The following is a 25,984-nucleotide window of genomic DNA, read 5'->3' as shown; positions in this document are numbered from 1 at the left end:
ATTTATCAAGGATGCACAAGTTCACGAATAGAAGGTAGAACACAATGTAACCAGTTTCCAAACTTTTAATGTAAAAGACAAAATAACGGTTATCTGACAAAAAGATGTGATTTTGTTTATTTATCCTTTTCTTTCTGTTCCTTCTCCTTTTTGTCTTTCTCAGCCTTCGCCTCCTCAGCCTCGTGTCTCTTGATCAGCTCCTCGACTTCTTTTTGCTTCAACACCTTGATGTTTGTTTTGCCATCCTCCCGTGTCAGGGTAGCAATCTCCACTGAAATAAATATGAAACCATTTTAGATTTGAGGGACCTTATATGATGTACATTCCAGGCATCACTGGTTTGAGCTCACCTTTCTCAGCAGAAAGCTTGCTGACGTCCATAGTTTTGTTTAGAACTTTAACAGCCAGAGCCAAAGCCGAGGACAAAGTCATCTCTCCCTCTTTGTAGTCCTGCTTCAACATGGACACTGCAGCCTGAGGTCCAAGACAAAAACAAACGCATAAATAGAGAAACTTAATATTAATGTGATGCGAGCAAAATTGCTGTAGAGGACTCTTGTACTCTGTGATAGATGCCAGTCCTAAATATTAAGAGTCGAGTCATGAGAGCTTACAGCGCTGTTGTTGCCAATGCATGTTGCCTTCCAGCCTCCGTAGTTGCCACTCGGGTCACTTTGGTACAACTGGAAGCCGTAGTGTTTGTCCCAGCCCATGTATAAAAGAGAGACACCAAACGGCCTCTTGCCTGTGAATGGAATTCACAGATGACAAAATCAATCTTATTGCAAATACACTTCTACAGTTTGAGGATAGCGTGTCCCCTGGATATACTGTGCTTTATTTATAGTTCATGCCCTTCATACTGTGGTTTTTAATACTACTTACAAACGTTCACATTACCATTTCAAACATGACAGTTTTGTGTTGTCAAATGTTTCAGTGCCCAAAAAATATTCATATGTTTTATAAAATCTGAAAATTTTGAGCCAAGAGCGTATCTTTACAGTTTACACATATTTTTTTCACAAAAAGGGATTAAGGAATCTCTGAGTATTATAGTACATGCAGACAAAGAAAATGACCAAAAAACGCCAGCAGAGGGTACTGATGCACCATTTCAGGTTCAAAAGCAAACGGTTTCTTCCCAAACCCACAAATTACAACAACACCATCGTCGTAGTATTGCTCTTAACAGTCGGTCAAGTTAACACATTTTACACTTCAACAGATAATGTATATGTAGACATTTGACAATGTATGCATTGTGGTAGTAAATGATAGCTTGTGTGTTTAAAAAAAAAAAAAAAAAAAAAGATTTTGGACATGTGACATAGCAAATCAATGCAAATGTATTTGTATAGCGCATTTCATATTTGAGGTAACTCAATGTGCTTTACATGATTAAAGGAATTTTAAAACAAAGAGATAAAACAACAAAAATGACAAACAAAATATAAAAAAAAAGTTACAACAACATAAGGAAGCTTGTAATCCTTATAATATGATCAAAAAGTGGATATATTCTAAAAAGCATGAGGAAAAAAAGAAGCGTTTTCAACCTGGATTTAAAAGCATTCACACATAGACCATATTCACCAAATACGGAGTCCCTCTCAACCTGGTAAGTTGCTGGTCATATTTATAACGGTGCTCACCAATGTTATGGGCACTGTCTGACATCAAGGTCACATGGTACTTTGTGTGTTTGCACAATTCATGAGGGGAAGGCCAGTACGCTACCGAGGAAGAGATCATGCAAGGTGCATGTGTGTAATGTGGCACCAGGTGTAGCGATGGCGACTAGTAATAAATTAGCGCGCCAAAGAGTGTCCTCTGTAAGGAACTAATATGCAGTAAAGTTTGGGTAAACCATCAAGATCAGAGAACCCATTGGAACCAAGACTAATGTTCCAGTTCTCCCAAAGTTGTTCAAATGTAAACATTTCGATTACCAATTTCGATGCCTAGTCCTTCGGCCGCGACAATGAAGTGGCAAAACCAATGAAGAAGAAGAACGTGCAGAAAGATGCGTTTGTGCCCAATGTTATAATCAATGAAAAGTGCAACACTTGGAATAAAATTACATTGTGCAAAAGATGCTTTCATGATGTGTAGCATCTGACACACTAAGGGCTTCAGCCTAGACTACACGAACAAGATCTACAACGATGGAGCCTGATGTAATCCTTCGGAATAATTAAGGCATGCATCGTGTTCCCTACCTCCAAACTGAGTGTAGGCCTGCTTGATGTCACACAGTGCTGTCACCAACTGCTCACAGGGAATTGGCTCCTGGTACTGCAATAAATATCTAGAGGAAAACATTTGGTTGTCTCAAAACACTGTTTCTCAAGAGAAGTACAACAAAAGGTTTAAAAGATGCTCCATGGAACTTAAACATAAGCTGATGGCAGTCACTGACATTTGAAAAATGTACGGGTGTGGTCAGTCATGCTCGCAGATAAAGTTGCGGGTGTGATTAGGGATGGAATCTCAAGACTTTAAAATAACATACTGGATTAATATAACATAACTGTAAATTAAAAATAAAATAAAAAAAATACATAACTAAAATGGAAAAAAATTTCAAACTCAGAAATGATAATTTTCAATTTCAATTGATATTAGTAGAACATGATATAAAACGGTATTTAACATTTTTGATCAATAAAAATTGTTGATCTGACAAACTTAATCTGAAGAAAAGTTAAATGCACTGGCCTGTCAAGGAATAAACACGAACGGTCTGAACCCGCACTGTTTTGAAAATGCTGAAAGTTTAGTTCAACATTATCAGCGTTAGTGGCAACAAACTAGCGATAGATTATAACAAACATTCCTGTCAGCAATCGTGATGTATTGTTATAATCTAGCGTAATTTACAGCGGTATCTATTGTCAATCCATTGATGAAAGCTACCATTAGCTTTTTATCATTTTAAAGCATTTAGATGGGACATTTTTTCTACTTCAAGATAACGCATACCACGGGGAAAATGACCGATCGCATGTACATATATGGACAGATTAGTCTAACGTTAGAATTTAGATCAAGTCAAAATAAATCCCAATGTCATACTTATTATAGTCAGATACTGAAACATTACCTGTTATATCCCAGAAATGTTTTTAGTAAAACTGAATTTCCTTTGGCGAGGCTCATGATGCTGATGACTTTCTACGTAAATGCGCTCGCTAACCGTGAAAAAGCTCCGAACATGCGCTTTTGGCTTAACTTCCGAACATGCTCAGAACGGTTAACTTGCATTTCCTGTTTTCGGGTGAATACTGATTATTTAGGAGTTGGCTTGTTTTGTTAACAACATTTATGAAATAAACACGTAAATTAAACGTCAAGACGACACGAAATAAGCAACGTCTTTCAATATCTACTTTTTCTACTTGTAACAAATTTTATGCGCGTGATTTTTCGTGCTCAGCTGTGCAGATTTGCGAGCGCGAAGGCGGGCGGTCGCGCTCATCCAATGTGAGTGACTGCGATTGTTCTCAGAGCCTTACCTCTGTGCAATTAGGCGAAGTTCATTTGTCAGTACATTAGCATCTGATGTGATCCCTGCTACACTGCAAGCCATGTCTCTGAAAAAATATTACATTTTAGTTATAATAACTTTTTTGTCATGTACTTACAACACAGAGGCGAACCATGGGTGCTCATGCACTGACTCGTTGAGCTTGTAGATCTTTTCAGAGAAAAAGACCTCATCCAACAGTTTGTGGATGTTGCGTCTCTCTGCTGCTAACAGCACCCCATCGTTTGCCAGAATCCCGAGACACGTTCCTGCGTGGCCAATTGCTTCCATTGCGTATTCCACCTGATACAAGCGGCCTAGAATGTGCAGACATTTAATCATTACAAACACACTCAATATGACAGCTAATGAATATCAAGAGAGGAAAACAAATCTAATAACCCTAAAGAAAATCAACTGTAGACAGGAAAGCTTCACAACCTCAAACCTCAGAACTGTGAGATTGACATTTGAACCCCCAATCCCACACATGTCAACTATTATTATTAATATACAGGGATAAACAAGACTTGCCTTCAGGAGAAAATATGGTAGTCCGAGAATCATACCTGCGAGACTAACAACAAACAGTAGTAGAAATTAGACATAGCTGCACAACTAACAAACACATATAATGATTGTAACCTACCATTTTGTTGTGAGCAAGGAACTAATAACTCTGCAATTGAACAGTCAGTCAAAAGAAATTGATTAGTCAAATTATTTGAACTTATTTGCAGATTTAACTCGAGCATTAAAATATCTGTTCAAATCTAGACACATTCGCTGTATAGCGAATGAACATTATTCCCCTGTTCGTACCATTTAACACGCATTACCCTCACACTTCTTTGGAGAATGATGGACCAATAGCTGTGTGACAGCTCGCTAGCTTAACAATGAATCTGCAAGATATCAGCTAAGCTAGCTAGCATGCTAGTTCAAAATACGAGTAGGAAAATCAGAGTCAACCACTTCGGACTCTTAACACACAGTAGAAAACAAAATTACAACAGCCTGTGATAGCATATGTGTACAATACCTTCGATGAAAATGCGTGCGTTGTTGTATCAAACAAAAAAGATGTCTCTTGCACTTTCTATTTAACTCTTCCTCTTGTGTCGTGCACGACTGTGACTGTGAGCGATGCCGCTTCAGTCAAATAGTAAAAACAGCGCCACCTGTCTGTCGGAGGACAACACGCGTATACAAAAGCAACAAATAATAATAATAATAATAATAATAGTTTTAACATCTGCGTTATTGCGCGAGGACCCCGTGTTTGTTGCATTCAGACCCCCCCTACACAAAAGGCTGTTGTTAGCTGAATGACATGCCTTAAATATGACATCAAGGCATCGTTTCGGAAACAAACAAAACAAAACTTTCATCCATCAATATAAAAAAGTGGAGGTTGCAATCCAACCTCCACACGCAAATTTTGAGTAAAAACGAGATTGAGGCTGTGATAATGCATTAACTGTCTTCTTCTTCTTTTCCTTTCGGCTTGTCCCGTTAGGGGTCGCCACAGCGTGTCATCTTTTGCCATCTTAGCCTATCTCCTGCATCTTCCTCTCTAACCCCAACTGCCCTCATGTCTTCCCTCACCACATCCATAAACCTTCTCTTTGGTCTTCCTCTCGCTCTTTTGCCTGGCAGCTCCATCCTCAGCATCCTTCTACCAATATACTCACTCTCTCGCCTCTGAACATGTCCAAACCATCGAAGTCTGTTCTCTCGAATCTTGTCTCCAAAACATCCAGCTTTGACTGTCCCTCAAATGAGCTCATTTCTAATCCTATCCAACCTGGTCACTCCGAGCGAGAACCTCAACATCTTCATTTCTGCCACCTCCAGTTCAGCTTCCTGTTGTTTCTTCAGTGCCACCGTCTCTAATCCGTACATCATCTCACCACTGTTTTGTAAACTTTGCCCTTCATCCTAGCAGACACTCTTCTGTCACATAACACACCAGACACCTTTCGCCAGCTGTTCCAACCTGCTTGGACCCGTTTCTTCACTTCCTGACCACACTCTCCATTGCTCTGTATTGTTGACCCCAAGTATTTGAAGTCGTCCACCCTCGCTATCTCTTCTCCCTGTAGCCTCACTCTTCCCCCTCTACTTTTCTCATTCACGCACATATATTCTGTTTTACTTCGGCTAATCTTCATTCCTCTCCTTTCCAGTGCATGTCTCCATCTTTCCAATTGTTCCTCTGCATGCTCCCTGCTTTCACTGCATATGACAATATCATCTGCGAACATCATGGTCCAAGGGGATTCCAGTCTAACCTCATCTGTCAGCCTATCCATTACCACTGCAAACAGGAAGGGGCTCAGAGCTGATCCCTGGTGCAGTCCCACCTCCACCTTAAATTCCTCTGTCACACCTAAGGCACACCTCACCATTGTTCTGCTGCCATCATACATGTCCTGTACTATTTTAACATACTTCTCTGCCACACCAGACTTACGCATGCAGTACCACAGTTCCTCTCTTGGTACTCTGTCATAGGCTTTCTCTAGATCCACAAAGACACAATGTAGCTCCTTCTGACCTTCTCTGTACTTTTCCACGAGCATCCTCAAGGCAAATAATGCATCTGTGGTACTCTTTCTAGGCATGAAACCATACTGTTGCTCGCAGATACTTACTTCTGTCCTGAGTCTAGCCTCCACTACTCTTTCCCATAACTTCATTGTGTGGCTCATCAACTTTATTCCTCTATAGTTCCCACAGCTCTGAACATCCCCTTTGTTCTTAAAAATGGGAACTAGAACACTTTTCCTCCATTCTTCAGGCATCTTTTCGCCCGCTAGTATTCTGTTGAATAAGTTGGTCAAAAACTCCACAGCCATCTCTCCAAATTGCTTCCATACCTCTACCGGTATGTCATCAGGACCAACTGCCTTCCCATTTTTCATCCTTTGTAATGCCTTTCTGACTTTCCCCTTAGTAATCATTTCCACTTCCTGGTCCTTCACTCTTGCCTCTTCAACTCTTCCTTCTCTCTCATTTTCTTCATTCATCAACTTCTCAAAGTATTCTTTCCATCTATTTAGCACACTACCGGCACCAGTCAACACATTTCCATCTCTATCCTTAATCACCCTAACCTTCTGCACATCCTTCCCATCTCTATCCCTCTGTCTGGCCAACCTGTAGAGATCCTTTTCTCCTTCTTTCGTGTCCAACCTGGTGTACATGTCTTCATATGCCTCTTGTTTAGCCTTTGCCACCTCTACCTTTGCCCTACGTCGCATCTCGATGTACTCCTTTCGCCTCTCCTCAGTCCTCTCAGTATCCCACTTCTTCTTCGCTAATCTAAAAAAATAATGCATTAATTGTAAAACTGAACAATTACAATCTGTCCGAATATAAAACATACCACTCTGCAAATATAGTGTAGCAAATAAACTCATGACTGTAATTCCTCAATCAATTCACTTCACCAACTTGTGCTTCAAGGATGACGTAAATGGATGCAGGGTTGGCAAAATTTATTTGATAATCGTGTTTATGTAAGGCTGATGTATACGTTTTTACATTTGTGTATGCAGCTGTCCCTTTGCTCCAAGAGAATTTTCTCCAACGGAAACATGAGGAACATGAAACCTCGACCTTTTTCCACTCCTATCCCGTTGAATTTATCTTACTAAATCTTTAGCCTCTATAATTTTTTTTAATATAAGATATATTCTTTAAAAATTAAGACTTTTTTTTTAATCCATCACTGTAATTTCCATCATCTTGTATGCTCCTTTGCTCATGGTATGTGAAGTCATCTTTATTTTACTCTGGTGTCTGCAGCCAGATCGGCATTGCAAATAAGAATCTCTTCTCAATTTCTTTACCTGGATGAATAACGGTGAAATAAATGAAATGAGGCGGCATGGTGGAGCAGCATTTGAGCGTTGACCTCAAACAGCGCTCAAACAATCCTTGTGAAGATAAGTGGCTCAGATGATGGATGAATGGATATTTTAGAGATGTTCTCTTATCATAATCATCTTTATCTTGCCAAGTATGTCGAAAACCACAGTAAATTAATCACAAATTGTTGGAGCCACTCTCGTATGACAACTGACATTAAGAGAGAATACTTTTGAGACATAAGATATTATGGAGAACAGTGGGGGAAAGTAAAATCTGGCAGTGGAGCGAAAAATCCTGCAAATGTTTTAAGAGCTTAAGCAAATTGGAAAGGAAGGAAGAGTGGAAGAAAATACCACCCGAAAAGGGCAAAAAGCTTACAGATGGATACAAGAAACATGGAGACTGGCACTACTGCCAAAGGGTGGGGACGCAAATAGAGGACTTCAAGTATTGCTGCATGTTGTTTTGGTTTTTATTTGAAATTACTATATATATGCACACACGTAAACAAATTACATGGGAAGGCCAACAAAAAAATATCCCGATATATTTTTTCATTTCAATTTACTTTTAAGGTACAGAGGTTAAGAAAAAAATGGTAACCATAACTGTAAACACTAATTTAACTCATAACTGAGAAATCACTCTGAGTCTGAAATAATGTTCAGTGGCATACTCCCAGCGCGCTGGCTTCTGTCCACCATGGCAGAGTCAAAGTACTCCTGCATGATGGGGTCACCACAAGGAGTCATTGACAGGTGAGGAGCCTCAGGAAAGATATCAAGGTCAGTCTGTTTGATTTTAAACCCACAGTCTCTGGACCCAAACCTATGATGTTAAACAGAATCATTGCATAAATTGAAAGCAAATACAATGTATTACCTGTGTGGTTGGTAATGAAGTTCATTGGGGATGCCTCCTGGACAGGATGCTGTTCTGGAAGGGCGAATCCTGTGACTGTTCCACAGTCTCACGCACTCATTCAAGTCCTCCTGAATAAGATCATGAAAACAATATCTCAACTGACACTGATGCTCGTGATTCCCGTTGAAGTATCCAGCCTCTTGAAGGTCTGCAAACAGCTCCATCCAGAACTGACACCTATAGGTTTGAAAAAGCTATTAGTACGTATGAGGTGTACAAATGCGTGAAAAATTAACTCACATACTTTCCCTTTTTGAATGTAGACCACCACGACTCAGTCCGCTGATTGGTTATTGTTGACCCAAACATGTGACTGGACACTCCAAAAAAGTAATCATTAAGACGGTGGCGTAAAGTACACTGAATCGCAGCTATGGTTACGTTCTCCGAACTACAGTTAGTTCTCCTTCTCATGGGAATCACGCCGAGATTCCCCACACATGACAGGAAATGGGGGGTGATCGCTGCAGGGTTATCATTTGTTGCTCCACACATGAACCACAAAACTCGACGTGTAAATCCATCAATGTAAACTGAAAGCACCAACCCAGATGGCTTTAGTTGGTTGTAACCGTCAACGTACCAAGGAGTGGTGTGTTCTTCTTATAAATCTTCGAGGTGTTCTCCTCTCACAGCCTCGAGGATTAAAAACCCTTAGCATCTTCATCACGCCATCCCTTTTAATTTGCAAATTGTACTTTTGTCTAAGCACTTGCCATATCGTTCGGTAGCCAAACAGCCGTAAAGGTCCCCGAAATTCCAATCGAATGGCCCGAATAATGGCGTTTTCAGAGGAGTAAATCTTTCTGCAATAGAACCCGGCCTCTTTCAATTTGCTCTTCAGAGACCTCAAACTAATCTGTATGCCATGTAAGCATGACATCATGTCAACAATCGCAGCATACGAGTGGCCTTCTTTAAAATATATGACGCACTCCTGTGGTAGACATCGGCCACACGCTAAAAAGTGACCACATGAAAAGCAAAACAGTGTCAAGCACCTGAGGTGTTGACCGCAAAATGGACAAAATATCACGTTGTCTCAATCTGGAATCAAAATGTCGCGGTAAAGCACACCATCACGTGTGCGTCACTCGTCCGGGTTGGGTCACTTGTCATTTGCCTGCGTGGAAAAAGCGAAGCACTATTATTTTTGTGTTTTGTGAAATGCCAAAGTGTTTTGTTGTTGTGTTTCTTCTTTTGTTTTTTGGGGTTCGTGAACTGTTAAAGTGATTCACAATTTGTTATACTGTTTTTCACTTCCAGGCCACCGTTATCTATCTGCTGTAAAGTTTGACACGCGGCTCATGACTTTCCGTTTGAGTGATATTAAGTGGAAATGACTAACGTTGTTGATATTTTTTCTAGAATAATTATAACAAAAATAAACGTCAGATATTTTTCTCAGATTCACTCAAGATGGCGCTGAACTGCCATTTAAGAGCGAAGAAGAAAAAAACAAGAAGATGTGGAAAACGAAGAAAAAGCCGAAGAAGAAGAAAAACTAATGTGCTGATTGGATGTTCCACCGGCACAGTGTTTAGAATGGAACCTGGATGTGGGGACATGATCGGAGGTCGCCAGGGCATTTCTGCCCAAAGCTTTTATGTTTTGAACGGTTCAATGACGAAATTCCCATGAGCACATTTCCATTGGATGTCGACGTGCTGTTTTGAGTCTCTTAGGACATGGATTTAATGTAAATATACATCTGAAAAGGTATTTTAAACGCAATTTCTGATAGCTAGGCTAACACCAACTGATGCCCAGTAGCAAGTTCCATCTTTGTAATACAGTACCGTCAGTGTAAATGGCGCATGTCACACGACTGATTTCATTATTGTTCAGACTTCACACCAGTAGGTACAGCGTGTCCTTTTCGACATCTGCCTTTAGGGTTAACGTCAACGCTATTGGTTGAACAACAACAGTGTCGTGAATGAGCACCGTCAAAAGGCTCACATGCTTTATTTACTTTGTCACGCCAAATTTTTGATATTGTTTTATGTGAAGCTGGCTAGCAGAAATACAACGACACCATGGACCATCTCACTGCAATAAACGAACCTATTTGCACATCAGCCTGTATTACACCCTATGATCCACACTACAATACTTATCACATATATCATCTAATCAGTTTCTTGTTTGTCCTCAGGTGACCTGCAATATTATTCCGGTTGATTGTGAATGAGAAACTGGTTACGCCCTGGACTAGTCGCCATTTTAGCACAGGTAATCTTTGAAGGAAAACTATCCCCAAAATTAATATGTACAATAAACCCTCCAATGTGAAGTAATACCATTATTGCATGTATTTTGGAAATTAATTGAAAAAAAAGAGAAAATAAACAACATTTTTGAAATCCAAGCAAAATCTGGATATGTGCCAGCTTTCACAGCCAGACCCGGAAGAAACGTCCTTGACACCGCCCGCCTCTGACGCCGCTGGTGCTTAGCATTACAGACCATTCGTTCTAGCTAGGCCAAGATGCTGACGTGTTGTGCACCAAACTGCAACAAAACTGAGAAAACACACCAAAATTTGTCCCTGTGTAGAGTTTGCATGTTCTCCCCGCATATGCATGGGTGTAATCTGCCTCCTGCCCGTTGACAGCTGGGATAAGCTCCAGCACTCCCGCGACTCTCATGCGGCTAAGAAAATGGATGGATGGATGAATGGATATATACGTGTAATCACTTTAGGGAAGTCCCAATTTTTTTAATTTTTTTGCATTTTATATTCCACATATAAATAAACCATTAGATAGTCATACGCCATACTCGGAAAATAACCTCACATTTTTGATAAACTTTGGACATAGCCCATAGCATTCATATAGCTCACATAGCATTCACAAGACCGTTAAAAATGTGTACCCACTGATTTTCCACTGGATGCTCAAGTGGTCCTTTCATCAAATTGTGGTGGATCATAAGTAACTAATTGATATGTAACATGTATTCGTCCAAACAAACAACTTTGTATCTATGTAATGCAGACATGTTGATCGTGATCCAAGTTTATTCTGCTCCATTTTTTTGTTCGACCTTTTCAAACTCACAACAACATTAGCATTGCGCTACAGTTGGCATTATGCGACAAAGAGAACACGAACACCATTCTTTCGAAACGACCCTGTCTGGAACATCTCCGAGGTCCATGTTCTGTGATTATTGTGCTCCCCCGTCAGCGTCACGCCCCCTCTCCAACGCGTCAAGTTCTGTCTGTGTATATTCTAGCTAAAACGCATAGGCTTGAACATTGTACATTATGCTATTTCTGTTTTGTTTGTAATTATTTTTCACAAAAATCGCCCACAAAATGCCAAATAGTGGACGTTCTCTGTTCCGTGAAACATATCCACGAGCAATGGGTGGTCAGAACAGGAAGCACCACAGGCATGGCAAACGCTGATTGGCTGTCAGTTTTCCAGCCGGACTCATTGGAATGTCTGAGCAAGAGAGGAATTTCAATTTTTACTTTTCTAATTTAGAGATGTTTCTTGGTGAAATCTGTTGATAACTCTGACAATAAAAGAAACACTGAACCCTCATCTACTAACTTTTGTGTGCTCCCATTCGTATTACTTTCAACAAAGTCTTCCTTTAATAGTAATAATAATAACAATATTGGAATTGTTTTAATGTCCACTTCATTCCGATCATAAATGTCACACTTGTCCTTGGCCATTTGGGACTTTATGTAACACGTCTAACACTTACCAAAATCACGGTTATAGCGTACCATGGTTTTCAGGTTATGGTTCAGTTCACATTTTTGAGCATAAGGGAACACAATACAAAAGATATAAAATTAAACTTTTTAATGAGAGGCGGGGGACACCCTGAACTGGTCGCCATTCAGTTGTAGAAAGGTCTACCCATTCTCAACAATGCTTATCCTGTTCAGGCTTTGTAGGGTGCCAGGAGCTTTTCCCAGTTGACTTCAAGCAAAAAAGTGGACTACGCCCTGAACTGGTTGCCAGTCACTTGCAGGGCACACATGGATAACCACTCACAGTCAGACCATCGCTGAGTGGGACCTGAACCCACATTGCCTGCACCCAGGTCAGACAATTGCATCACTACACCATGGCATAAATATGCTTTCATCAGGGTTTTGTATTGCTTCAGGGCAAACAATTTTGAATTTACAAATTTTTGTGGTCATCTCAGTTAAATGCAAAAGTAACACGTTGAACAATGTGTTTTTTTTTGTTGAATAAAACGCTAAAAAAATGTTATTGTTAGTTGTATAGCTCTATCTGAAGATCCCTGTAGAGACCTTTGTACCATGCAATCTTTTTTCCACATTGATATTCACATTTATTTGATGTTTCAAGTTAACATGTTGAATTTTCTGACAAAAGCATATCACCAACCGTGATGTCCCCAAGCCAGAAGCTTTGTTTCTTTTCGAGGCGTGCATTGTTTTGTGTGCCAACCCTAATAATCACGACATTACGTTAACAAATTTTTGGAGTCATGTAAAAATGAATATGGAGGCCCAATCTTTGTCTTCAGTTTAAAATGTGATTTGGATTAGATAATGCCTGCGTGGTCATTCATAATCTACAACAGGGCTTCTCCGCTCCTTTGCCATGGACAATCATCAATGTGCGAAAAAGGGTCTTCCACTAGAGGGTAAAGTGGACAATTAACTTGTGTATTGACCTGCTGCCTTTCATATAAAAGAAACTACCTTTGTGTTCGTGTAAGTCCATTTGTCAGTAAACTGATACATCTATTTTTTGGTGATATTTTGTGTGTGAAGTTTCATTTTATTTTTTATAAAGCCAAATACAGTTTGGGAAACACTGAAAGGTTGCGGAAAGGATCACATACTGTATTCTCTGTAATGTATATATACACAATGTAAATATACAAAACCCTCTCATCACCACCAAATCCACCAACCCAATCCCTCTGTGTGACGTCAGTGGCAGAAGTGGAGACCAAATTCACTGTATAACCTGCATGGAATAAGTAATATACTATCATAAAATGGAAGTATTAATTTATACTTCATATATTGAAGCTGTCAGGCAGATTTCCCTCACCTCCAATATGACAACTTTTGCGGAGGAAAAAAAAAGACAGCTTCCTCACACTTATGGACCTAGCCATGTAGTCAGAGAAAAACATGAAAGAAACCCAGAATTCACTGCAGTGTTTTTAACTACGCTGTGGCGACCCCATAGCGGGACAAGCCGAAAGGAATAGAAAAGAAGAAGACTGCAGTTGTATAAAAACTAGCTAAGTGTTCTCGCATTTGTTCTTGCTAGCTAGTCATCAGACTATGGTTGCTATTTGTGAGTTTATCTCATAACTCTTGTTGATTGCTTGTGTTTTAAAGGTCCCATATTAAGGTCCTTATTTTGATTTTCATAGAGTGAGTCTAACGTGGATTTAATGTAAAAATGTCTGAAACTGTGTGGACAATTTCAATTTGTATTTCCCATTTACTGAGGTACTGTAGAGACAATATTACATCTTAAATTCCCCCCCATATTGTGATGACACAATATGTCTCCTTTTGGTTATGTTTTTAACGCTTCTTACTTAATATATGAGCTATATATATCATATATAATAATAAAGAATATATTTCTTAGTTTAGGTTTCTTTTTCTGCTATAACCTAAGAGCCTGATTGGGTCATTCCAGCCATATTAATATCATAGAGCCAATGAAGGTTACTGTCTGAGATATGCAGATTAGTAAGTGTCCTCAAGGGACTTGTAAATAAGTCTGCGATGCACTGAATCTTCAATAAGTGAACCACAATCTAGTGACAGATTGTCCCACTCCGTATCCTGGTTCCTCAGATGCTTTTACCTTTTTTCCCCCCCTTTGTTTTATTGTTTTCATTGTCAGACATGAGCCATTCCGATGAAGATTCAGCTCCTGGTGGCACCGTGCAGAAAAGGAACATCCAAATCATTGAGTGGGAGGACCTGGACAAAAAGAAGTTCTATTCTTTTGGAGTGTTCATCACCTTAAGCATCAGAGCCACAGTCTACCCGGCCACTCTCATCCGGACTCGGCTTCAAGTGCAACGGGGCAAATCGCTTTATGGCGGCACCTTCGACGCCTTTGTTAAGATCCTGCGGGCTGAAGGCATTCGGGGCCTCTATCGCGGCTTTATGGTGAACACCTTCACTCTCATCTCTGGCCAGGCGTACATTACCACCTATGAGCTTGTGAGGAAGTATGTCTCCAAGTATTGCGAGGATAACACAGTCAAGTCGGTGGTGGCGGGTGGCTTGGCTTCCATGGTGGCTCAGAGCATAACTGTCCCCATAGATGTGGTGTCTCAGCAGCTGATGATGCAGGGCCAAGGGGAGCGGCTCAGTCGCTTTCGCCTCAGTGGGGACTTGCAGACCGGCAAGCCCAAGCGAGTCTTGGGACAAACCAGGAGCATAGTGGCCCAAATATTTGCTGCTGATGGTTTACCGGGTTTCTACAGAGGAGCGGTTGCTTCTTTACTCACCTACATCCCAAACAGTGCTGTCTGGTGGCCTTTTTATCACTTTTATGCAGGTAAGCTTACATTTGCACATTCAGAAATACACTGCTCATAAAATGCTTGGGCTATTTGGCTTTTGTAGGAGATTTTAGGGTGAACCTTAAATGCACTAAAACCTCTTATAAGCAGACTTGTGATTTTCCCGTCTATAGGCGGAATTCTGTCTTTTTAAATTGCATTAATTAAAAATAAAAATTCTCTGTATTTTTGCAATATTCCGACCGTAACCTGTGCCAGAATCCACACTCATTAATTTTTCGGTCCGATTTTTGGAAGCAAGGTGGAAGATTAGGTAAACGTCAGTTGATTGTTCGAATGTGTTCCTCCTAACCAATGAAAACGCTTGTTGCGTACGAGGCGGTTCATGGGGCCATTTTTATGTCAACACGATCACGGTGCGCAAGAGAAGAGACGCCTCTCGAGTGAAAGAAATTGATATGTCAAAAATAAGTTCCGATGGGATTGGATGGAACGAGAAATCGTCGATACAGTTGAAAAGAAGGAAGTTGTCGCTCTCTTAAGCAACTTCATTCGCAAAATCGATCGACCTGGTAAAACTTTGTGGACATGGGGTCAGGATACTATTAACAAGAGGTTTCAAGACATTGGAAGTTAACGCGAAACGACAAAAACACGTCAAAAAATTGGAAGCAATGAAAACCAACTTTTCCATAGCTGGCACATTCGAATGTCAACTCAAGGTCAACAACCAACCCCAGTTGCAGACAGGGTAGTCAATTATGAGGTGAGAGTTCAGAAGCAATTACTTGTTAAAATGTCTCTTATTTATTTGACGTTAATAATTGTTGTCAAAATCATGCTTTTCAATCATTTACAAAAACAAGAAATTAAAACGGTTTTGAATGGATACGATCTACACACTATGAAAGCACGCTTGCATGCAATGATGCAAATCTGAATTAAATTTAGTAGTTTACTTAGATGAATTTGTATTAGAAATTTATTGGGGTGAAGGTATGCACCTAACTAATGAACGATCATATTGTGTACATTTTGAAAAGAGAATAGGATTTATTTATAGCTCCACTGGATGTATTTCATTCATAGTACTATTTATAAAAATTGCATGTTAAAATTGGTGATCATCCTTTGATCATGCTTACAGCCCCCAGACCCCCTCTTCTTTCATTCAGTAAAATCACGTCTGTAGAAGTAAACTGAATTTGTGTTTGTGAATGTTTCAGGACTTTGTGCACGCCTAATTTAATAAGGAATTCAATGGCAAATTTCACAACAGACATTACATTTTACAGTTCAATTTCATTTAGTATTTAAACAGTCCTGTTTGTCATGCTTTTCACGTTTTGACATCATGAGACCAAGATGACACTCAATAATTGATTAACAGTACCTTGCCATTGAGGCTTTAAATGGAGGTTCTCTTAGGGAAGTGCCCTTGAGTTTGGCGTTTAATCAGGAGGTTGCAACAGCCTGGAATTAGACATGTTTTGGGGTTCCCACTAGGTCTCACAGGACGGGAGTGAATTTCACTCTTAATCATGGGATTGCACAGTAGTGTGAACAAAAGTAACTGGGAGCAAGAATGAAAAGTCAACAGGAACAGGAGGAAGTGGCAACCAGGACAGCAAAGACATATAGCTGGAAGACCTGTCCCATTACTTTTGAGATTTTAATAGAAACAGAACAAGACTGAGTGGGAGTAGCGTTTAAAAGAAAAATAGGGAGGGGGGCTATCAAACAGACAGACCACAAGAGTCAAAGAAAGGCAGAGAAGTATATTTCCTTGGAAAATCTGATGTCAGTATGTGCCCTGCCACTGACTGGCGACCAGTTCAGGGTGCAGTCCGCATCTCGCCTAAAGATAGCTGGGATTGGCTCCGGCACACCCCCAAACCTTGTGATCATAAGCAGCTTGGAAAATGTATCGAAGGATTATTGACCAAGTTAAATGTACTGGTAAAGGTAATAATGCATTTTAGGGTCATTATTGAAGCGTCATCCGCACACCAAGTAAAGCTAACTTTTTCTAAATAGTGTGTTGTGCTGCGCAGAATCAAGTGATCTTCCTTCCTGTGTTGTGTTCTACAGAGCAGCTGTCAAATCTGGCCCCCTCTGACTGCCCTCATCTTGTTCTACAGGCCATGGCTGGTCCGCTTGCTGCGGCCACAGCCTCCACCGTCACCAACCCAATGGATGTCATTAGAGCCAGAGTGCAGGTTAGTCAGTCCTAGGATCAAGACACAAACCACCAATAAATAGCAGCACATGTCTGGAAGGGTACAAAATGCGTTTGGCCTCAATGATTTTTTTTTTTTTTTGCACATTTTTCACACTAAAATGTTTCCCATCATCAAACCATTATAAATACTCAAAGGCATCACAAACACAAAAGTCAATTTTCTAATAATGCTTAATTGCAGTTGTTGCTGCTGAAGGTGGCCCAACCCTGTATGAGGTTTGAGGGCAATCAAGATTTCACAAAAGGCCATGTATGTTTGGATTTTTTTTTCTACCTTAATAATAAAAACACTTAAAAGGTGGACTTTTTATTTTAGTTGTCTTTGACAAATATTTACATTTGTTTGATGGGAAACATTTAAGTACGACAATCATGCAAAAAAAAAAAAAAATTCAGGAAAGAGTGAAACACTTTTTTTGCCCACTGTATATTAGTGATTGTAAATTCTGTAGTTTATACGGTGACCCCCTGTACCGTTTTGGTATAATAATAAAGTAATCCCTCATTTTTCCCAGTTAATTGGGACCGGAACCATCTGCAAAAACTGAAAAACCTCAAAGTAGCGGGGATGTATGTTTATGTGGGTACCAGAATGTTTAAAATGTGTAAATAGTATTTGTACTTTGTGTTTTTGAGACAACAAGAGGAATTTGGTTAAATCTTGAATTATACAACCTTATAAATACAATACATCCAGTATTATAAATATATAATCAAAATAGAAACACTGTATTATATTACTGTATAGTTGCCATTCATCACTCAGACTTCTGCTGGAGTTGCTGTCTTGTACCAGAATGTTTAATCAACAGTACAACATTTATACTTTGCCCACTTGAGACAAAAATTACAGCACAAGTGTCTAGTTAATAACAAAAAAATAACATTCAGTCACAAACAAAGCAAACGCGTGATGTCTTCTCGTGTAGCACCGAATGCCCGTGGCGCACTGCTGTAATGCCACTTCTGGTGTACCGCTGTGACATCTCTTCCGTTTTGCAGTGTGGTGCCCCCTCCTTGACAACAGGAACTTTTGTTCGCGAGGATACCGCGGGATGTGTTTCTCTCACAATCTCCAGACCCTTGTGGCCAAATCTCCATGAATCCTCTTTTTTATTTACACAAACGTAATGAATAAAGCAACCGTGAATCAATAAACAACCGTAAGCACACAAAGCAAACTCGAGCCAATGTACACATGTTAAGCATACCAAAAGAGCATTAAGAGCAAAACAAGAGAGCAAATATGAAATAACATTATGTACAATTAATTCATTTAATCCAACACCCTGTAAAAAGACATAACCTCGTCAACACAATTGCTAAATTCAACAGCGTACCATATTGTCGCATGCTTTTGAAATGTTTCAAACTAACCTTTGCTTGCCTCGTCTTCGAGGGGGTGAACCCTCAGTGCAGCCTGATGTTCACCATCACACATTTCGCTTCCCTATTAATAGTTATTGAAGCAGTTTTACGGATGTTTACCACCTCATTCTTTATGTGGTACGCCGCTGAGTCATTCATGCCATAATGCCGCCACAAAAGCGTAATCTCTGCCATCTTTGATCATATCAAAAAGTTTTACTTTTTCGCCGATTCATCAGTTTCCTCTTCATCAGTCACCGTGCTGTTTCTCTGCAATCTGTGAAAGCAAACGCAACATTTTCTCCAATCTGCTGTCCACAAAGCAAACGCACCTCCCTTTTCAAACCTTCCTCTTATTTTGCATCTTCCTTTCAGCTTGGCTGGTTTGGGGGCAGCTTTAAAATCAAGCAGGGTGCTTTGGATGCATTTTGAACTCGAGAGGTTGTCATGCACACACTCAAATAGTGTCGAAAATGGCGTAGAGGGCGGGAGGGAGGGAGAGAGCAAGTTGCTGGGTGGGGCTTCCATATGACCAGCCAATCAGTTCCAAAGAGCCGATCTGGCTTTTTTTCCCCCTTAAACTACTATTACCATTTACCAGTTTATGATAACCTAAACCAAACAAGAGCTTCACAAATGCTTACCAGTCTTCCTTTCCAACACGACACATATTCTGCTCCCTGCGTGCTCGGCACTTTCTTGGTGGCCAGCAATTTCGTCTGCGTTTGAATGTGTATGCTGTCTAACTGTCTCAAATTAACGCCTTTATAAAGGTCGTATTCTTCACCGTCTTAGTGGGACCCTTCAGAATATTGTTCATTGCTCGAAATATCGGACAATTCATGGTCGTTTTTACAATGTATTCCAATGCTTGGCATTGTTGACACCGGGTAGGACGTCACATTCCTCCTCGGTTGTTTCCTCTTCGTTTTCGTCTTTTTTTAGCAAATCCAGCAATGAGCGATCATTTTTCGCTGATAATCAAAAAATAAAAATGTTCCTTCATCACGAAATTCAGATTAAAACTGCATAAAAACCTGTATAATACTAGCAAAAATGTGCACTGAAGACACTTTACACTTTAAAACTACTGTAATTTGGCTTTTTTTGAGGGGGAGGTGGAAAAAAAACCCCACAATGCACTAAAGCCGCAATAGGTGAAGCGCATATGTAGAGAAGGGTGACTGTAGATAAAATTCTAGAAAATATTGGCAAGAACATTAACATGGATTGTTTCATAGATTGCAGTCTTTGTGGTGTCCTGTAAAGGGCTTTTTGATCAAAAATATGAATGTGATCCATAAAAGGATGTTGCTGGGCGGGTTTGTGTTCTGTTCAGGTTGAAGGTCGCAGTTCAATCACGGAGACCTTCAGGCAGTTGATCAAGGAGGAGGGCTTTTGGGGAATGACCAAAGGGTTGTCAGCACGCATCATTTCATCCACCCCCACTGCCATTGTTATGGTGGTCGGCTACGAGAGCCTAAAAAAATTTAGTTTGCGACCGGAGCTGGTGGACTCCAGACATTGGTAGAAACCACGTGAATGACTTCAGCACCGAGCCACATTTGGATCTAACCGTGGTGTGCAATGACTGTCGCACCCACTATTTTTTTTTTTTTTTTTAATGGGACACACTCGGATGCGAATGAAGAGTACACAAGATGAAGACAGGACACAAGAACTAGAATACCTCGCATTATTCTAACAGAAAAAAATGTTTCAGACAGATTTTATTTTCTGATTCTGACTGTGTCTTTGCAGTTGTTCAGAAAGTCACTGTTCTATCTTGTGTTTGTTAAGCCAACGTAGAGTGGGCCCACATCTGAAACTGATTTTCCTCAGCTTATACGAGTTGTGGGTGTTGGTCTTTTGTTTTTTTTGCCTTTTCCCAGGAAATCATGACACAAGATCTATTAGTTTATTTTTTTTCTGTGACCAAGTCATTTAGTTGTGTGTGTTCCTAACAATAAATGACAAAACTGCAAATTCCATGTAACTCTGCTCACAGTATATGTCATTTATATTTTATCATTGCTTTTTAGATACAAAAGAAATGGTGCATTATTGTTTATGTCTTAAAAGAACGTATGATGGATAATTTTTGTTTTAGTGTTTATTTCTTGAAAATGAGCAGTTAACTGGAGTCATTTAAATTTGTTTGACTCGGCGTACATGTTTTTTTGGGATGGGGGCAATTTTAAACTAGTGTATATATACGTGGAGTCATTGCACTGTGTCACTATGTCAGTTGAGCTTTAGTAGGATTTCAAGAATTAAAATTACCTTATATTATAAAGCAATGTTAATAACTGAAGAATGCATGTTGAAAATACAGTCCCCGCTAAGCACTGGAACAGCAAGTTCAATTTTTTTTTTTTTTGATACTTAAGATATTTGGGTGTCGGATAAAAAGATGACTATCAGAAGTTCAGAATTCCAGCTTTTATTTCATGGTATTTACATCTTAATGTGTTCAACAACTTGGGGCGCAGCAACTTTTGTTTGAAGCCACCCACTTTTCAAGTCTGTAAAAGTATTGGAAGAGACATTATTAAATTAACTTAATGTAAGTAACATCTACCAGTGATAAATGTGGCATAAACCTTACTTTTAATAACTCCATCAAGCCTGGGATCCATTGACTTCACCAGACTGTTTAGTTTTCATTTGAAATGCTTTTCCAGACTTTTACTGAAGCCTGTTTCTGGAGGTTTCTCCCTTTAGTCTCTGTTTTAAGGAGATAAAATGCATGCTCTATTGGGTTAAGGTCCAGTGATTGACTTTGCCAGCCTAAGAGCTTTCACTTTTTCCCCCTGATAAAGTCCTTTATCTTTTGTTTTGGGTCATTGTCTTGGTGCATGATGAAGTGTCTCCCGATTAATTTGGATGCATTTTTTTTCTGTAAATTGCCAGGCAAAATGGTCTTGTAGGCTTAAGAATTCATTCTGCATCATCAGTAACGACTAGAGTTACAGAAGCCCAAGTCATGAAATTACCGCCACCAGATGAGGATGTGATTTTTAGCTCAGAAGCAGATTCTTTTTCTTTCTTTCTTCATACTTGGGTCTTTCCATTACTTTGGTAGAGGTTAATCTTGTTCTCATCAGTCCATAAAACTTTGTTCCAAAATGTTTGTGGCTCATCTCTGCAAAATCCAATAGTTGTTGTTGTTTTTGATGAGTGCTTTGTGTCTCGTGATATGGCCTGTATATTTCTTTGTTTGCATTAAGTATGTGTAAGTATTTTTCAAAAGGTCGTTTGTGATAGCTTTACTCCTCCTCAGTGGAGGTTAGCAGTGATGTCACCCAACTGTTGTCTTTTGGCTGTTTCTGTCATCAACTGCTCATGAGGCCTTTGGCGACCAACAACTTTTCAACAACTACACTTTGCAGTTTTTCTTTTGCAGGAGATTCCTTTTTGTTGTATTGGTTGTGCCCAATGATTGTACAATACCGCTGATCGATTTTCCCTCTGCTCCTCAGTTTCGAAATGGTTTGCGTAACAGCAAATGCATTTTTCACAGGTGAAACCCAAAGCCCAAAATAAGAACTAATACATATTTAAGGAACAAATCTAAATAACAACACCTAAGAGCAATTACAAACATCCTTCACTCATGTTCCAATACTTTTGCTCACTTGAAAAGTGGGTGGCTCCAAACAAAAGGTGCACAACCTTGTTAACACCTCTAAATTTAAACACTATGAAATAAAAGAGGGAATTCCAAACTTTTGTCTCACATTCATCTTTTGATCTGGAATCCAAATGTCTTCAGGATATAACACACACCAAGGACTTGACTTTGCTATTCCAATACCTTTGAAGAGGACTACAAATCATAGCTGCTTTTAATTTATGTAAAAAAAGCTGTTTTTGTTTCTTTTGTTACCTTGCAAAATTCTTTTGAGAACAAGCAGTGTGATGTCGTCGCTGATATTTCCTTTGTACAGATTCTCTGCACGTTCACACTTCCATAACATTTCACTTTTGTCTGTACTATGAAACACATAAAAGATCTGGTCATCCCTATTTTATCATTACATTATTTTGCTTTTGTGTGTCTACACATTACTTGCTGAATGGATCAATGGCAGCATTTGCTTTTTATTGTTACTGAATCTAAAATAAATAGACAATATTGTTGACCATTTTACTGACTATAACAGTGAAGAAAACAAGTATTTGAACATCCTGCTATATTGCAAGTTCTCCCACTTAGAAATCATTGAGGGGTCTGAAATTTTCATTGTAGGTGCATGTCCACTGTGAGAGATAATCGAAAAAGAAAATCCAGAAATCACAATGTATGATTTTTTTTAGCGATTTAATTTGTGTTATACAGCTGCAAATACGTATTTGAACACCTGTCTATCAGCTAGAATTCTGACCCTCAAAGACCTGTTAGTCCGCCTTTAAAAGTCCACCTCCACTTCATGTATTATTCTGAATCAGATGCACCTGTGTGAGGTCGTTATCTTGCATAAAGACAGTTGTCCACCCCATACAATCAGTCAGACTCAAACTTGTAACATGGCCAAGACCAAAAGGCTGTCCAAAGACACCAGAGACAAAATTGTACAACTCCACATGGCTGGAAAGGGCTACAGAGAAATTGCCAAGCAGCTTGGTGAAAAAAGGTCCACTGTTGGAGCAAAAGAAAGTGGAACAAGCTAATGACCTGGAGAGAGCTGGGACCACCATTTCAAAGTTGACTCTTGGTAATACAAGTTACAATACAATAACGTCATGGTTTGAAATCATGCATGGCACGGAAGGTTCCCCTGCTTAAACCAGCAATGTCAAGGCCTGTCTTAAGTTTGCCAATGACCATTTAGATGATACAGAGGAGTCATGGGAGAATGTTTTGTGGTCAGATGAGACCAAAATTTTACTTTTTGGTCATAATTCTACTAACCGTGTTTGGAGGAAGACAAATGATGAGTTCCATCTCAAGAACACCATCCTTACTGTGAAGCATGGGGGTGGCTCCGTAAGAAGCAGATCAAGGTTCTGGCGTGGCCTGGCCAATCTCCAGACCTAAACCCAATAGAAAATTTTTGGAGGGAGCTGAAACTCTGTGTTTCTCAGCAACAGAGAAGAGAGAAGATCTGTGTGGAGGAGTGGGCCAAAATCCCTCCTGCATTGTGTGCAAACCTGGTGAATAACTATCGGAAACATTTGATCTCTAATTGCAAACAAAAGCTACTGTACCAAATATTTACATTGGTTTTCTCAGGTGTTGAAGTACTTATTTGCAGTTGTATCAAACACACAAATCGTTAAAAATCATACATTGTGATTTCTGGATTTTTCTTTTTAGATTATCCCTCTCACAGTGGACATGCACCAATGATGAAAATCTCAGACCCCTCCATGATTTCCAGGTGGGAGAACTTGCAATATAGCAGGGTGTTCAAATACTTATTTTCTTTACCGTACATTATATAGGTATAATGGCTTTTTGAATCAGGTTGATTGCCACAGTAACTACACATCTTATCAATGGGGCACAGTATATTAAGTGTAGTGGTTGAATGTTCTTGATTCATTTTAACTTCCAGTCCCAATGAAGTGGGACAGTTCAAATTTGGGTATAAAAAGGTGAAGTCAGTTTGTAAGGAACATGTAGCAAAGCAACATATTGTCACATTTAGCTTCGTATTGTGTTGGAATAAAATCCAATGTGAATTTTTGAGTCGCACATTAATATTTACAATAATATTTGTCAGCTTTGTTAAATCCAAATAAAAATTGTTTGGCCTAAATGTTGAATACATATCTAAATATAAATAAATAAAACATTTAAATAGATGTCCACCCATCAATTTTTCTTCCAATTTTTATCCAGGGTCACAAAGTTAATGAAGTCACAGAAACTTGATCATTCAATGATGATGAGCAAAAAAAAGAAGAATCAATGATGCTTGCAAGACATAAAGGGCTGAAGGAATTAATTTTGCATCCCAAATCCTGAATTCTTTATCCACTGAAAAGATCTGTCAGCTTTTCACACTTTGGTTCACATCTGGTGTGGGGGTGGAGGGCGGATACAACCCACTTTGGCCTCGTCAGCTGCTTCACAACAATTGTTGGTCGCACCGTACACTGCAAAACAGCAAGAGTGGGACAAAGTCACGAATCAACACACACTGCAGTTTGCAGGGTATAGTGTATGCAAGTACACTCAAGTCATCTTGTATTTTTGAGTAGTAGTGTGTACTTGAGTTTTGTCAAAAGGTGGGTGTGTTTATTGGAAACTATCCTATTAAAAAAAAATAAATAAAACACACACACACTTGGCCAGGTTGGCCTGGATTGAAGCGGCCATTTGGGAGCTGTCCTGAAATCCCCAAATGCCATCCCGCCCCTGGCCTCAAATGTGAATGTTTTCAAGTCCAAGTTAAAACTGGTTCTTTTTACATTTCCACTTTTGAATGATCTTTCCTGCACTGTACGTAGTTTTAATTATATGTTTAGTTTTCTTTGTATTTGACATTTTTACAAGCTGTTTTTCCATTTGTTTTTAAATGTTTTTAATCATGTAAAGCATATTGCGTTAACTTGAGTAGGAAATGTACTACAGTGTATAAATAAATGTGATGAACTAAACCAAGAGTAATTACTGTACAGTGAGAGAAGCTGAGGTGTTGTGTGTGTGTGCGCCTTTAAGGTGTGTGGCCTCGTCTTTTCCTTTCAGCTTGTCCCGTTAGGGCTTGCCACAGCGTGTATCTTCCTCTCTAACACCCACTGTCCTCATGTCTTCCCTCACAACATCCATCAACCTTTTCTTTGGTCTTCCTCTCGCTCTTTTGCCCGGCAGCTCCATCCTCAGCACCCTTCCACAATATACTCACTCTCTCACCTATGTACATGTCCAAACCATCGGAGTCTGGTCTCTCTAAATACATCTCCAAAACATCCAACTTTGGTTGTCCCTCTCATGAGCTCATTTGTAATCCTATCCAACCTGCTCACTCCGAGCGAGAACCTCAACATCTTCATTTCTGCTACCTCCAGTTCTGCTTCCTGTTGTTTCATCAGTGCCACCGTCTCTAATCCGTACATCATGGCCGGTCTCACCACTGTTTAGTAAACTTTGCCCTTCGTCCTAGCAGAGACTCTTCTGTCACATAACACACGAGACACCTTCCGCCAGCTGTTCCAACCTGCTTGGACCCGTTTCTTCATTTCCTTACCACACTCAACGTTGCTCTGGATTGTTGACCCTAAATATTTGAAGTCATCCACCCTCGCAATCTCTTCTTCCTGGATCTTTACTCTTCCCCTACCCCCCTCTCATTCATGCACATATATTCTGTTTTACTTTGGCTAATCTTCATTCCTCTCCTTTCCAGTGTGTAACTCAATCTTTCTAATTTTTTCCGCTGCCTGCTCCCTGCTTTCACGGCAGATCACAATATCATATGCGAACATCACGGTCCAAGGGGATTCCAGTCTAACCTTATCTGTCAGCCCAATTACCATATTACCACAGCGAACAGGAAGGGGCTCAGAGCTGATCCCTGATGCAA

The 25,984-nt window shown here is 39.8% G+C and overlaps 3 protein-coding genes across 9 annotated transcripts; 1 reads left to right on the top strand and 2 right to left on the bottom strand.

The window, feature by feature from the left end:
- Window positions 1–47: 47 nt before the first annotated feature.
- psma4 (proteasome 20S subunit alpha 4) lies at window positions 48–4,705 on the bottom strand. The gene is made up of 9 exons (XM_061813817.1): window positions 4,572–4,705; window positions 4,179–4,208; window positions 4,064–4,106; window positions 3,684–3,846; window positions 3,519–3,596; window positions 2,223–2,311; window positions 615–745; window positions 351–474; window positions 48–271 (listed from the first exon to the last, which is right to left on the bottom strand). Exons 2-9 carry the CDS (start codon window positions 4,179–4,181, stop codon window positions 117–119), a joined length of 786 nt encoding a protein of 261 aa, XP_061669801.1. The 5' UTR covers window positions 4,182–4,208; window positions 4,572–4,705; the 3' UTR covers window positions 48–116.
- Window positions 4,706–7,858: 3,153 nt separating this feature from the next.
- Window positions 7,859–9,754, bottom strand: LOC133497816 (uncharacterized). 4 transcript variants are annotated; one of them, XR_009794112.1, is made up of 3 exons: window positions 8,577–9,754; window positions 8,291–8,509; window positions 7,859–8,199 (listed from the first exon to the last, which is right to left on the bottom strand). XR_009794112.1 is itself a non-coding variant. In XM_061814001.1 (3 exons), the coding sequence occupies exons 1-3, from the start codon at window positions 8,825–8,827 to the stop codon at window positions 8,050–8,052; spliced, it is 657 nt and encodes a 218-aa protein (XP_061669985.1). In that variant the 5' UTR covers window positions 8,828–9,754; the 3' UTR covers window positions 7,859–8,049. The 4 variants fall into 4 exon arrangements, 2 of the variants coding, with proteins under 2 accessions (XP_061669985.1, XP_061669986.1); XR_009794111.1 differs by having other exon boundaries at window positions 7,859–8,175; XM_061814001.1 differs by having other exon boundaries at window positions 7,859–8,236.
- A 106-nt stretch (window positions 9,755–9,860) lies between these two features.
- Window positions 9,861–25,737, top strand: LOC133498440 (solute carrier family 25 member 44-like). Of its 4 annotated transcripts, XM_061815260.1 has the most exons (7): window positions 9,861–10,051; window positions 10,491–10,567; window positions 12,246–12,403; window positions 14,212–14,877; window positions 16,934–17,061; window positions 23,773–23,836; window positions 24,301–25,737. In XM_061815260.1, exons 4-6 carry the CDS (start codon window positions 14,214–14,216, stop codon window positions 23,803–23,805), a joined length of 825 nt encoding a protein of 274 aa, XP_061671244.1. In that variant the 5' UTR covers window positions 9,861–10,051; window positions 10,491–10,567; window positions 12,246–12,403; window positions 14,212–14,213; the 3' UTR covers window positions 23,806–23,836; window positions 24,301–25,737. The 4 variants fall into 4 exon arrangements, with proteins under 4 accessions (XP_061671244.1, XP_061671243.1, XP_061671242.1 ...); XM_061815259.1 differs by having other exon boundaries at window positions 23,773–25,737; XM_061815258.1 differs by lacking the exons at window positions 23,773–23,836; window positions 24,301–25,737 and adding an exon at window positions 19,792–22,603 and having other exon boundaries at window positions 9,861–10,031.
- Window positions 25,738–25,984: the final 247 nt, after the last annotated feature.

This window comes from Syngnathoides biaculeatus, chromosome 3 (assembly GCF_019802595.1).
Source record: "Syngnathoides biaculeatus isolate LvHL_M chromosome 3, ASM1980259v1, whole genome shotgun sequence".
NCBI classification, from domain to species: Eukaryota; Metazoa; Chordata; class Actinopteri; order Syngnathiformes; family Syngnathidae; genus Syngnathoides; species Syngnathoides biaculeatus.
Note: the sequence above shows the minus strand (reverse complement) of the source record. Positions and strands in the feature narration are given on the sequence as shown.

What these genes read in the sequence shown, in the direction of transcription:
- LOC133497816 (XM_061814001.1), bottom strand. Translation starts at nt 8,827, where the DNA reads ATGTGTGGAGCAACAAATGATAACCCTGCAGCGATCACCCCCCATTTC. An exon ending in TCTACATTCAAAAAGGGAAA is followed by an intron (nt 8,510 to 8,576) that starts GTATGTGAGTTA and finishes TCAAACCTATAG; the next exon opens with GTGTCAGTTCTGGATGGAGC. An exon ending in CTTCATTACCAACCACACAG is followed by an intron (nt 8,237 to 8,290) that starts GTAATACATTGT and finishes TTAACATCATAG; the next exon opens with GTTTGGGTCCAGAGACTGTG.
- LOC133498440 (XM_061815258.1), top strand. Translation starts at nt 14,214, where the DNA reads ATGAGCCATTCCGATGAAGATTCAGCTCCTGGTGGCACCGTGCAGAAA. An exon ending in TTTTTATCACTTTTATGCAG is followed by an intron (nt 14,878 to 16,933) that starts GTAAGCTTACAT and finishes TGTGTTCTACAG; the next exon opens with AGCAGCTGTCAAATCTGGCC. An exon ending in TCATTAGAGCCAGAGTGCAG is followed by an intron (nt 17,062 to 19,791) that starts GTTAGTCAGTCC and finishes TGTTCTGTTCAG; the next exon opens with GTTGAAGGTCGCAGTTCAAT.
- psma4 (XM_061813817.1), bottom strand. An exon ending in TACCATATTTTCTCCTGAAG is followed by an intron (nt 3,847 to 4,063) that starts GCAAGTCTTGTT and finishes TGCACATTCTAG; the next exon opens with GCCGCTTGTATCAGGTGGAA. An exon ending in CTTCGCCTAATTGCACAGAG is followed by an intron (nt 2,312 to 3,518) that starts GTAAGGCTCTGA and finishes GTTTTCCTCTAG; the next exon opens with ATATTTATTGCAGTACCAGG.